We start from the raw sequence: 14,443 nt of genomic DNA on the forward strand, positions 1-14,443 counted from the left end.
ATGCTGTCAGCACTCAGAGATGATATTTTCTCTCCATATTGTGATGCTCTGCCTGATGCTGTATCCTGTTGACTTCACTGACTTCTTCTCAGTGATTCAGTCCTAACAGAGATATTGCATTTCCTGATTTGACCTTTTCATTTCAGTCACTATAGCTTAAGCTTTCTAGATGTGGAGGTGCTTGCTCCGTAATTGTGCCTCACTTTGATTTCCCCCCCTTTTGCCCTTTAAAATCTGTGATTTAAAATGTTTCATTTGAATGAATGAGTGAATGATTTCCCAGTAATGCTCCTACATGAATAATAAGGACTCTGTATTTTTTTTTAATATGGATTTATTTCTTTATTGCAGTCAAGTCAAACGTTTCCATTCCAACAGGGAGTAAAACAACACGCTACTTTTACAAGTTCCCAAAAATATATTTCACTGACCTTTTTTTTTTTATATTTGGCAACTTATAAGTCTCTGCTAAAACAAATAACAATATAGATTATTTTATTCATGAAAAAATACACTGTCCATTTCCTAAACAAATAGTAAAGATGATCTGTGGTACCAACAGTAGTTTTTTTTTTTATGTGACAACTTGAACATGCTACGACAGATTAAATAAAGGACCAAACACATGAACTGTACTTGACATTAAGCACTGCTTAGGTCAGGGCCTCTCAGCTCTTTCAGGCTCAGGACTCCATTTTCATGGTCTAAAATTTGAACGACACCAAAGTTGTTAAACAAATTAAATATTTACATGACTGAACTGAACTTCAAATTTGTTTATTTTCATATTTTTCTGTTATTTCATTATGTTATACATAAATAGACTCTATAGTTCTTTGATGTGGAATATTACAGAATCATTTTCTTTACTTCTTTAATATCATCACAGTACGTCTGTATGTGATCCCCAGATGGACTCGGTCGCCCAAGCTGACACGCTCTGACATAGGCTGGATCGGGGTTAGGACAGAGCAGGCTGAAAACATGGAAATGCTATCCTTACACTTACTTTTAGGTTTGGTGTATTGTGAATGTGATGCATAGCCTATTTGTGGCACTGTCCTTCTAAAGTAACACTGCACACTAATGCCAAGAAAAAAAAGGAAAGAAGCAGCAGCATGGTGATGTTTAGGTTTTCTCTCTGAGGAGAGTGGACTACATCCTCTGCTGCAAACTCAAACACATCTTCTCCTCCTGACTGTCACGGTGCTCCACTCTCATCTTAAACAGCTTTATTTAAAAAGAATTAGCTCAACATTTTCATTTTTAAGTGTGACCGTCAACATTAATATCAGGTCTGTGTGTTCAGTACAGAACTGGAGTCAGGACGTGGTTAGCTTAGCTTAGCTTAGCATAAAGGCTGGAAGCAGGGGGAAACCCCTATCCTGGCTCTGTCCAAACTGAGAAAAACCACTCCAACCACCATCTGTAAGGTTCACTCATAAACATGTTACAGCTTATTTGTTAAATATGTTTAGAAAACAGAAATGTAAAGACAACAATTTGTGGTTTTAGGAACAGTTATGTGCTGCAGCTATATTTTGCAGTAATTCATCCATGAGGTAAAACAGTACCACAAGTTACTGTGGCAAACATGTGTTTTAACCTTGTTTCATCTGCACAGAAATGGCAAACAAGCTAAAAAGAAAAGTGTTAGGGAGCTTTACGGTTCAGTTTCCAGTCTGAACACTAAGCTAAGCTAACCACAGCCTGACTCAACACACGGGCATGACAGTGAGATCCATCTGAACATCTCCCACTGGAAGAAAGAAAGTATTATATATATAATATTTCCAAAAATACTGAACTATTCCTTTTAGTGTCAGTGTCACTGTCTGTGTTACTGACCACACACAGTTCAGTGTGAGTCTGAGCTCTGGTTCACACACAGTCTGCTTTTCATTACTGTAGAGAACAGCTGTCAGATACTCCTGAGCACAGGGTGGAGACATATGCATGTCTCCAATGTTTCTGAGTCAGCTGGACTCTGACTGCAGCACCAGAACTTTGTTCTCTCACCAAAATATGACCGGCTCCTCCTGGGATTTGTTCCATGTCATGTGCTGTGACAGTGTTGCCATAGCAACCCACAGTTGAATCCCTTTTCAGGGGAACATGACATGACAGACGGAACCTGTCTGAGTGCTCCATTTCAATTTGTCAGCTGCATGTGAAGGAGCAGTCCCCCTGAGTCCTCATCATGTCATCAAGCAATGTTATTCCCACGGCCACACCCCCTCACTTAACACACATCCTTTCACAACAACACAACATTCTGATCCATATCAGACCGACCATCAGGCACACTGAGATAAATCCCACTGGGTGTGTCATATCAATGGGCCTGTGGGGTCTTAAAAACTCCAGTTTGTACCCTCCCCGTCAGTCTCCACCCCCCTCTGCTATACTAGCCAATCCACTGATTCTACACATCAACATCAGTTTAGTAGTCATGGCTGGTGCCACTCAGCCTTAAAAATAACTATATTATGTTTTCCAAGGCTGTGGAGGAGAAAACTACACACTGAGAGTTTGACAGGTTTGGACATTTTACCAGGGAGGGAGGGTCTTATCAAAGATGATACCAAGCATTGCATTATGGGGAATGTAGGATCCAGTGTAGTGTTGTAGACTACCACTGATGTAGTGTTTGGTGGATCCATAGACTCAGTGGCCACTAACTACAGCAGACTGAAGGAGGACCTTGAGTCACTTATCATACATGCAGGCCTGTAGATCTCTGATACGCATCTATTTACATGGAAAATTAGCTACACCCATTTCAAATATATAAGAATCTCTAGAGTAAGTAATTCACTTGCACTGCATGCACTGCATGCTCATGAAAATAGAATATTTAAACTACATCACAGCCAAACTCACGTGAGCCATGTTTCAGCTAACTGCTGGGATCATGAGACTTTAGGTCCTAAAAACAGAATCACAGTCCAGGTGAGAAACCCTGGTGCCTCAGAGGAAGCTGTCCTCCATTTTGAACTTAGCATGTGCTTTTACTAATGTGGCTCAGTTTCATCTGTGCATGAGGGGGTGTATCCCTCAGAGTTTCCAGTCATTATCAAAGCCAGAGTCTGGGGACTGTACATGTTCAGACAGGCCAAGAGCCAAAGTCAGTGACCAAAGCCGCACAAAGGCTCCATTTACCACCAACCAATATCATGTTAATACTTACTATAATTATACTATAGCGACACAGTTATTCATACTATGATCTGTTACTACTGTTTCTAATGCACTGCAGGATGTGGAGTAGATGCTGATTGGATTACACTCACAGTAACAGTGTTAGGAAGGTGAGGACAAAACAGGATCATGTGACCAAACTGGAACATGAAATTCAAAATGTTTCACAAACAAAACAACATAGTGTAACAGCTTCACTTTACCTGAACGAGTTCAAACGGCCTCAAGGTCACAACTTTTCGACAACAAAGAACAAATCCACAGAATATGCTCAATAATCTAAGATATTTGCATGAATTTGGAGAGTTCACTAAATATTTCCTGATACATCTGAAGTCCTGTTTTCGCCTGTTTGTGTTTTTTTTAATGAAACAGCTGCAGAAAGTCTGGCATGAATGAACCTCTCCTGTGTTGTGTTATTGAGATATTTTCAAGTATCTTAGTGAGTATGCACTTAAATCCATCTATTTTTGTTATAGTGTGTCATCATTCTGAGACACTGGTTTAAGTATAAGTGGAGTGTGAAGCTGTTTCTAAAATCTGGGTTACACTGACTGTGCCTGTCAGGACTGTTATCTGCCTCCTGATGTGGGTCAAGAGCAGAAGGTGGACTGCAGCTGCTTGAAGGCCGCTTGTCTCTGCTTTTTCTCTACGTCTTGTCTCTTGCGTTCTTCTTTTTCCTCCCGGATCTCAGCCTCAAACTTGCTGCCCAGAGACAGAGCCTGCATCTGTCGACACACAAAAAGACAGTGTGTTACTGCAGGAGATGGTCTGAGGTTACTGCTGCTAAAGGAGGTTTGACCTCTCTCACATCCTTTTTCATGGCACTGCAGAGCCATGATTCTGTTACATGTCCAGTTAAAGACAGGGGATCTTTGTCTCTTTCCAGATACTCAGTGTTTAACTCATCATACATCTATGTAGTGGAAATGTAAAATGATTTTTTTGTTTTACTAAGTCTGTGTCTTCCACTGCTGATTTGTCTCTGGCAGTGATGTGGTAAGCAAAATGTTCCCATGAATCAGAGAACACGGCCTTAAAGAAGCCGAGGTCAAACTAAGGTCAGTGTCAGTATGTGATAACCCACAGTACAAGCTGTCATCATACCTTGGCTTCAAAGAAGTCTTTGGCCCCCATCACTCCCTCAGTGGACACGTTGATCTCCGACAGTCTGGCCAGAGCCATCAGACCACTCTCCTCCTGCAGCTCTCCAGCTGCTGCTCTGCGGAAGATCAGCAGGAACTGCAGGAAGATGGTTCAAACACAGTCACACCTTTTCTTGATGTGGTCGTGTCACAAACTGTAAATGTCAACTCGGTTTTGCAGTTCACCACTCTGCAGCGTCATCCTTCATCCTCTGTTCGCCCATGAACAGAGCACAATTTCCCACCTGTATTCTACTCCTCCAACACCTGCAGGCGGGTGATGCACTGAGTCATCTCAGAAGGAGAAGCTCACCGAGGAGGAGGAACGGTTAACACTTGTTTTTTTTTTTTTGTTCCTTTGGTTCTGATTGCAGCGTGACTGGCAGGTCTATAAAACAACATCCACAGATGAAGTCATGTGTGGTTAACTTCTGCTGTGTTGGTGCGTACATGCTGTAGATGCTGTGTACCAATCATCTCTCTCTTTCTTCTAGAATTATTCATCACCTCCTCCTCACACAGCTGCACACATTAACATCTCAACTTGTTATATAAAAGTGTAAAAATGAGCTACACTGATGGTAAATGTCAGTGTTTTCCCACACACACATCATGAGGGCTTCCTTCTCTCCAGGGTTGCATATGTGGGTTTATTATGTGGGTGATAGTCTTTGCATGATAAGGTTTGTATTTAATATTTAATGACTCGCCCCACATGTGTGAAATAACTTGTGGTATGACTGAAGCCCACATAGTCCAGTACCAGCACACGGCAGTCCGTCCTGAGGTCTCACCTCTCTGAAGCTCAGTTTGCCGTCAAAGTCTTCATCCACCTCTTTGATCATGTTCTTGAGGCCCAGGTGGGTCTGTGGAGCTCCCAGCTTCTCCATCATCAGCTTCAGCTCCATCAGGTCAATGAAGCCGTCCTTCCCGGTGTCATACCTACAAAGCACAAACCCACACAGCGTCAGGTCCAGCAGGGCTGGGAGCTGGATGACAGCCAAACACAACACGGTAGTAACTCATATAGTCATTATGTTTTCATGGTCTGTCACTGTAGCAAAACTCACATACACTCTTATGGATAGGGTGCAGGGCAGTGCTTTAACATTTGTTGATACTGGTATCAATACTTTATCTACAAAACCAGTAATCCAGGGATACCTGACCTGGGTTTCGGTGTTAAAACCAGTCCATGGAAAGTCTACATGAATGTTGCTCCCACTTTTCCTCACTCTACCACATCACCCTGAATACCACAAAACCTAAAAACAAACAAACAAAAAAAACCCTAAGCTCCAGCTTGTGGCTCCAGTCTGAGATAATGAGACCTGAGACCGCTGCTGGAGCTGTTACCATGGATTTCTCCCTCTGTCACTGCCCCACGTTAGGACAAAACAGCGCATCTAGGAGGTAGAATACCAGCCATGACCATGTGACTGTGAGAGTCTCCAGCAGCCAACCAGACAGCTGTTATCACAGAGACTTATGTCTGATAGGAAGAGTATTTATAGAAGCTTTCAGCAGTGTCTGTGTGTGTGTGAATAATACATACTAAAGTATCAGGCTTCTAACCCCAGAGTGAGACTAATCTGTTCAGGCCAGGAACCAAAGCCATTGTTTTAATTCCAGTCCCTCAGAGGGCCAAGAGGACCTCCTCCCTCCAGGTCCTCTATTTGAAAAGTGCCACCAGGACCTTCTCCCAGCAGCAGCAGCAGCACCTCACAGTGTGTTTCCACCTTGTGAGTCTGTGTGTGTGTGTGTCTGTGTCATCATGAGGTGGTTTTGAGTACTTTGGCAGTTTGGACTCAACTTTATTCTATCTGACATCTGTCAATTAAAATATTGGACATCCTTGAAGAGGACTAATCTAAAATTGATGTCTTCTGCTAGTATGTCCAATGGAGAAAATTCATCTATGCAAGATTCGCATACAAGCGATCCAAACAACGAGGGTGGAGCTAGCTCCGTGGAAGATGGAGAACTTGCCGCTCCTCTACCAACTGTTCCAAGTTAGAGCGCCATTCCAAAGAAAGGAAAAACTGAGGCCAAGGAAGCTAACACACACACACACACACACACACACACACACACACACCATCCTCAGGGCTGTTCCTGTTCTAACAGAAAATGTGAGCCCTTGTATTGTAGCCCTGTTGCTACAGTACAAGCTCTTGTAGCAGCAAACGCCCCTCCGACAAGCTACGATATATATGAACCTGATTCATCCACAAGGGCCTTAAAGGAAGAAAATAGATATATGAAAATAACTACTGCTGAGGTGAGCAGCACGGGACATGTGGCACGGGACAGCAGTGTTCTGGGAAATGTGAGAAAATCAGTTGCAAAAGCTTCTGATATAACAGGAGTACAGACTTCGAGTCTGTGGAGGTGTGTGGGATAAGCTGCCCAGGGTTAGTGCAATCAAGAAACTACAATTTCACAGCTTGCAGCTGATGCAACAATCTCTCTTCAAGACAAAAACCAAATTTCACAAGTTTTAAAAATGACTGATAAATTCTCTACTGCCTCTAGATAGGTATGCGTCTCTAAACCACTTCTTCTGTCTCCTGATGTAGATAGAGCTGAGCTTATCCTGAGATCTCAGAGTGCAGCCTGACCTGAGCTGACCAGATGATATAATACTATAATAAAATAAAATAAAAAACATTTGAAGAATGCATGAATGGAAAGCAAATATCATCTGATCTAATCTTAGTTAAGGTTAGAGAAACACTGTGGTCAGCATGGTGAAGGTTGTGGTCTTGGTTAAATATTGAATCAGCCAATGATGGCTTGAAGCACACAATGTGACGTGAACCCCTGTCAACCCTCTGAAAGCCACGTATATTTTTGTTCTCTTCACTTTGTGAACATCACACCAGAAAGACACTGTGGCAGAAACACACAGCAACATTACAGCCCTCAGGCTTATGTAGGGACTTTTTGTTGCAAGCATCTACACACACACACACACACACACACACACACACACGCAAACACAAGCAAAGCAGTGTTCATCTAATTAGTGTGTATCTGACAACTGCAGTTTGTATCAGCAATGTGACAACTGCACCAACAGCTGATCATCAGCCTGCTACACAGCTATGATTCCCTGTAGAAGTAACTAGTTGCATTTAGTTACACTTAACTAACTCTAGGTGTAATCACTGAAAGTAATCACAAGACCCCATTAATTTGCATTGACGTACTGATTCCAGCCGGGGCAGGGGGCTGGTGGTGGTGGGTTGGTTCCTTTCCTGGCACAGCATTCCAGTCCTGGGAACACAAAGGCCCCTGTGGACTAGTTTAGCTCTTCTTTGTGGGAGCACAGGAATGCCAGAGGCATGCTGAAGCAGGGTGTTCCCCCTGCTGCCATCTGACCATGAGCACAACAGCCATCACTGTCACGGGCACACAGGCAGTGCTCACCAACACCCAGCTACAAGACTACGGTCTGCTACAACACTTTGACTCAACCCCTGCTCTTATTCTTCTTTATCCTTCATGTTCTCATATCACTTTGTACAAACTAAATAAAGTTGTTGGAAAAAAAAGAAGACAGATACATTTAGAAACACACACATCACTCTCTGTGGTTAAGCCAGTTTGTCAGCTTATTTACAGCGCGTTCGACGTTTGGACTTTTCTTCCATCATCGGTCCCATCGGGGAGACTGATCAGTCCCAGATTCTTTCTGCAGCAGGACAACAAGCCCAAACACACCACCAGAGTCATAAAGAACTATCTTCAGAGACAAGAAGAAGAAATAGCTTTTAGTGCACTACAGCTTACTTTGGTCATTGTGCTGAAGGCCAAATCAGCTGTACTTACTCTTGGCCACTTAGTACATCTGTACTAATAACTGCAGACGCAGTGGATGAAACGACGTCATAGCTTTACAACTAGCTTAAATAACTATGAGCTAATATGTATCATGTGAAAAAAGTAAACCATCTGTTTGGATCTCCTGTGCGGTCTGATATACACAGTTCTATTATAAATGATTAAGCTCAAAACATGGCCATCGTCAGCCAAAATATCATTGCATGGGGAGGAAGAGTCAACAATACTGGCCATGGCTCATTAAGGATTTTTCCAGTCGTCATAACCAGCCATCTACCATCTTGGTACATTTCTTCAGTTCTGGTTTGGGAATAGGACTATCAAAGCATTTTGAGCCTGACCCACAGGGGGCACCACAAACACCCAAAAAAAAAACCAAAAACATGTAAATTAAAACCTGGTGGACAGAATCTCACCAAGTCTGGTGCACATCCTCTGGAGGACAAGATCTGTGTTGACTCATGAACATGCTATCTTAAGCGGTAGTTCAATTTGCCGTGAGCTGGAACAACCTAGAGACATGAAACTTGACACCACAACTATTAATGATGTTCACAAAAATGTCACACCAATCAGCCTGATGGTGGCACTGTAATTAAGTCTCAAAAATGAGGCTTTGGAAAGGCCACACCCTCACACCACAGCTCCGACTGACTTGAAGCTTGACACACAAGTGGATCTGTGGCAGTGGGCCACCTACTGTCCCCTTTTGTCTCATTAAATATTATTATTAGGCCTATTATAAGACTGAATATCATAAGAGAGTTTTTCCTCTCCAGTGTCACGATGTGCTGCTCATACACACACACACACACACACACACACACACTCCCTAAAAGCTAAAGTTTGAATTCGAAATTTTTAATTATCTGGAAACCGACATGGGGGCAAGGTGTGGGAGGGGCAGTCTAAATGAATAATTCACAGGTGATATACCATTTTCTCAAGAATAAGGCAGGAATGATCAGAAGGAGCAAGAGAAAAAACATCGGTTACAAGGAGAAACTGACAAACCACACAAATGGAAATCTATCAGTAAGGAAAAGCAGGAACCGTTAAAATACTTTAATGGAGTGGGATGGCTAAAAAAATACCGTGCACAGGCAAAACAAGCACACAGAACACGGAGGGTAAGAAACTGAGCCACATATTGTATCAGTCGAGGTTTAGTCGTTCGTGTCAGAGGGAGGTGATGCCACATTGCCTGCAACAATCTGGACTGAGCCTCATTGTTCAGTTGCTTCCTTGTTAGTAATAGATGGCTGAGCTTTTGGCACGAGGGAACGCACCGCTCCTGCTAGCGTTCTTCTCTGTCTCCTGCACTATGATCCATTCAGCTGAGCTCCGCTCACGCGGATCTCTCATACAGTACAATAAAGCAGCACACTGCAGTTTGGTAATGCAGGGTAAAAGATGCTCTTATTGCTCAATGACCTGAAAACACTAATCTATCTGAAAGCTCAATTTGACTTTGGCGCATCAGTCAGGATACATGGGCCAACCTGACAATACTGCACACTTGCCCTGAACAACTCAAAATTCGATCGTATTAATAGAATCACGGTGATATTCATTACAGCCTGATAAAGTGTTGAAAAGCTCTCTGAGCTGGGAAAGTGGGTCAGCAGGCGGCCCGTGGGAACATGGACTGACTGTGTGAATGGGATCAGTGCAGCAAAAGAAGCGAGACCAAAGAGATCAGAGATGTGCCGGGGAACTCAATCTCATTCAGGACAAAGACGTTTGGAGATTCAAGACCAGGCGGTGCTGGGGATGGAGTCAACACCGTCTACTGCTCATTCACAGACCCTGCTACAACCCCAGCTTCAGACCCTCCATCTGAGGAGAATTCAGTGAGAGTCCAAACAATGAGGACAGTCTCAAGAAAGGACAATCACAGTCACCAAGCCAACGCTAACGGGACAAAGGTCAAGAAGCCTGAGGGCCCTAGATATCGCAACCGCCAATCATATCTTTTCTTTTACTGACTTTTTTGCTGACTACATACTGTTGGCTTACTGAGCGATTGTTTTTACCGTTGTCCTGCCATGTTTTTATGTTGCACTGATGGCAGGTCAACGAAATAACTTTAGCTAATAGCATTAGCTCCACTCTATCTGCAGCAGATGTCTCTGCAGTGAGAACAGCATCTTTCTTCAGGACAGGGGCACTCTCATCGTGCCCCTGTCCCTGTGATGCAATCGGTGAAGAGTGGCCATTTTGTTGCCACAATTCTAAAGCACACAAACACAAACCACTGTTTGTATTTTTTTTAATCTAGTAGATAACTGTGATCTACGCTTTCTGTACTCCAACTCTGTAACCTCCCTCCACCCTTGTTTTCCTGCAAAAACTCGTCTCCCCCACGAGATTTCAAAGCGAGACTTCTGTTACATGTTAGACACACGTCCGTCTCTGCAGAAATCTTATCCTTAATGTTGTCCTACACTCATAATAACAATCTGAACCTGTCAGTGGCAAAACAAGCATTCACATCATTGTAGGCATACTTTGCTGCAGACAAATGTCGGTTGTGATTACACTGCAGTTGTTTTGCAGCTGCTGATTATGGCGTTCTCGCTCGGTTTTGGACAGATCCCAAACAGTTTTGTCTCTATCAAGGCCATCAGGGCCAAAATCAGGGCCAAAATTTTGCAATACCAGAATCATCCTTTTAAGATTTGTCTACACTTTCAAAATCTGTCTGGGAAAGGATGGACTGATGAATGATTTATATGATGACAACCACACTGGCAAGATTTTGGACACGCGTGTCTTAAGTGATACAGGCCATTTTCAAAGTAAATCCAGGAAAAGCTGCAGGAAGAGATAAAGTTCTGAACAAGTTCATAAAAAAACGGTGTTTATCTTGGTGGTTAAGGTGGTTCAGACATCTGACGCCTCCCTTCAGAGGCGTTTCCAGGAAGTGTAGAACACACTGTATGGATTACATGCAGTAAGTATGTGGGTGCCTTGTTTGGCCTGATGGAAGGAAGAAGCACAGATGTTGCTTTTCTATTGAGGAAATTTCCAGCTGAAGTTCTAGTAAATTTACTATGTCATGAACAGTACAATCTAAAACTACATAAGGCTTACTGTGATATAAGATTTTATCCACACTGAACTCCATAAATGGCAACAGTGACTCTTATATAGGGCAGCACCAAATGATGTTTTTCATTACTGATTCTCCTCCTCTCACACAATTCCTGTCCAGTCTTCATGCAGCCATTCTGTAATAACTGCTTGTCCCTGTGCCAGATGAAATAACATCATATAGATGTTTAAAATTTCTGACCAACTCACATAACCTCTCCTCAAAAAGTTCCACCATATTTTTTTAAAAATTTCCTCGTCATCTCCTGTGATCATGTCTCGCTTGAACTATTGTCCCCACCATGTCCTGTGGTACCACTCCATTTGATCTGTAAACATGCACGAGTATGGACAAAATGAATGCAGAGTACAGGCATAAGGCTCCATCTGTATCTGTATATGTATGTAACACTGGGCATAAATGAGCTTTAACAGGTCACATGACCACATGTGAGTCAGAGAGGGCAGGCTTAGCAGTGCCAGCCAGTGGCATGGAAACATCAGTCCACACTGCCCTGACAAATGTCAGCGTATTCACACGCCTTTAGCGTCTTATAACTTGCTGTGAAGGAGTGTAAAAAGCTTGTATGATAACACACACACCAGAACTATTTTTAGCCAAATCGTCCCAAAATACAGAGGGAGCCATAAACCGGCCAGTCAATTACAAGATTACAAGATGCAGCTTTACCCAGTCATGATGGCATCAAGGAGAGGTAATAAAAAACTCATCTGTCCACTGATAAGATCTTCACTGAAGGGAGGTTATTTAGAAAGCTAGGGGAGGTCGGGGGGGGGGGGGGGGGGGGGGGGGGGGGCTGCTGTGGGAGGTCTGCACTTGATAATGAAGAGAAGAAATGCGCTAATTTAATCACTACACTATCTGTAGCCTTATGAAGAGCACAAAACTAAGAAGTGTATCTTGGAATGTGATAATTAGGTCAAAGTACAGACACAGATGTGATTATCGGGAGCAGAGACAGGACCACAGCACTCTGAACAAACACTGCAGTTAGCACACGGAGGTAAAATACAATAATTACATGGAATCAAACTAATAACTTATTGAGGACTGAAAATCACAACGAATAGTTATCAAACGTGATAGAAATCACACACAAATCCTTCCTACTGTCAACTACAGTCTATGAATGTGACCTTGCATTAAATCATCTCCACCTTTATATGAGAGGGGGAAAAAGGCAAGATGTTTATTCTCCAGCACGCCTAGTTCAACAGAAATGATGGTCTACAGCTTCCAAACTTCATTCAATGATATCTTGTCTGGAGAAAAGAAGATTATACTGTGGCAGAACTCAAATATAACAGGAAATTAAAAAGTCATAAAATAGAATAAATGTTTCTGACATGTTATAAACCAAATTATTCAGTTTTAAGTCCTTAAGAATCACCTTCCTCCATCATTAAAACCATCTACAGAAGCCACTCTAAAGCGTGACAGTGGGGAGAAGGAGACAGAGGGTCACAAACAGCTGACTTCAATCTGATCACTGATGAGCACGAGCCTTTCACTGACGTACAGTGCGTGGCCCGCTACCCTGTCCGCATACTTTAGGTCAGTTATACGTTGTTGGTAAGTCTAAAGGCCTCGGTTTGACAGGAGGTGGTCAGGGCTGGGATCAGGACACACACACAAACACACACTGATGGACACAATGAGGGAGCAGCTGATAGTGAGCAGTGGCAGGAGGCTTCACGTCAGCAGCAGCAGCAGTCTAATCTCATCATGAGCCTCCAATCCCCTCACCGCCAGTAAACATGTCGGACCGCTGCGAACCGACGACTGTACACGGACGAACAAAAGAGCCGTGAGCCCCGGTCTTACCGTCTGAACATCGCCTCCATGTCCTTAATCTGTTTGCGGGAGAACTCCTTGAATTCCGTGTAGGGATTGAAGACGCGGGTCGGTCGAGGTGCAGCGTTGCCCTCGTTGATGTCCATCCTGCGGGTCAGTTTGGCGGACAGCTCGGAAGACGAGTCGCCGCAAGGTGCCTCGGACTCCCGCGGTTTGGGTCGGACCGGGCTCCGCTCGGGCTCCGGCCTCGGCTCAGCCTCCTCCGTAGCGGCCAGTCGAGACTGCAGCTTCCGAGCCAGCTCTTCAGATGCCATGCTGCAGGTGGGACGCTGCTCCCTGAGGCAGTAAGAACCAGTGATGCCTGACAGCCGCCTCAAGTACCACTGTCTAGCTGCCTGAGAGGCGCCCCCCAACACACAACAGAGCTTCCGGTCGCACTCTTTCAGAATAAGAGGGTCATCTCTACACAGCTGCAATCCCAGCTCTTTCCTGAGGAGGGCTCCTCAGTAGAGCCGGTTCCACATTTGTGATCAGTGTAATATTCACATAGGGCATAGGTGTCAAACCTGTTCCACAAAGGGCCGTGTGGCTGCAGGTTTTTGTTCCAGCCAATCCAGAACACACAGTTTGACCAATCAACTGTCTGAAGACTGAGATCAGTTGATTAAACGAGTCCCGTCTGGTGTGCTGCTCAGTGGAGAAGGACCTTTGTAAGAGAGGTGACCAAAAACCTGATGGTCACTCTGGCTGAGCTCCAGAGATCCTGTGGGAAGATGAGAAAAAGTTCCAGAAGAACAACCATCACTCCACTGGTCTGGGCTTTATGGCAGATCAGTCAGACGAAGCCTCTCATCAGTGAAAGACACATAGAAGCTGTTAAAAGCACCTAAAGGACTCTCAGACTGAGAAACAAGATTCTCTGGTCTGATGAAACCCAGATTGAACTGTTTGACCTCAATTCTAAGAGTCATGTTTGGAGGAGACCAGGTACAGCTCATCACCTGCTCAATACCATCCCATCATCCTTTATGAAAACCTGGTCCAGAAAACTCAGGACCTCAGACCGGGATGAAGGTTCACGTTCCTGCAGGACACTGACCCTAAGCATACAGCCAAGACAACACAGTAGTGGCTGAGGGACAACTCTGTGAATATCCCTGAGGAACCCAGCCACAGATCTGACTTGAACCCAATGGCACATCTCTGGAGAGACCTGAAAATAATTGTCCGCCGACTGTCCCCAACCAACCTGACAGAGTCTGAGAGTCTGTGGAGAAGATTGGCAGGAGATCCCCAGATCCAAGTGTATTAAGTTTGTTGTGTCATATTCAAGAAGGTC

The 14,443-nt window shown here is 43.8% G+C and overlaps 1 protein-coding gene across 1 annotated transcript; it reads right to left on the reverse strand.

Moving 5' to 3' along the window:
- Window positions 1–377: 377 nt before the first annotated feature.
- On the reverse strand, window positions 378–13,476 carry efhd1 (EF-hand domain family, member D1). Its single transcript, XM_041047247.1, has 4 exons — window positions 13,135–13,476; window positions 5,141–5,288; window positions 4,309–4,443; window positions 378–3,929 (listed from the first exon to the last, which is right to left on the reverse strand). The coding sequence occupies exons 1-4, from the start codon at window positions 13,416–13,418 to the stop codon at window positions 3,795–3,797; spliced, it is 702 nt and encodes a 233-aa protein (XP_040903181.1). The 5' UTR covers window positions 13,419–13,476; the 3' UTR covers window positions 378–3,794.
- Between the last annotated feature and the right edge of the window lie 967 nt (window positions 13,477–14,443).

This window comes from Toxotes jaculatrix, chromosome 9 (assembly GCF_017976425.1).
Source record: "Toxotes jaculatrix isolate fToxJac2 chromosome 9, fToxJac2.pri, whole genome shotgun sequence".
NCBI classification, from domain to species: domain Eukaryota; kingdom Metazoa; phylum Chordata; class Actinopteri; family Toxotidae; genus Toxotes; species Toxotes jaculatrix.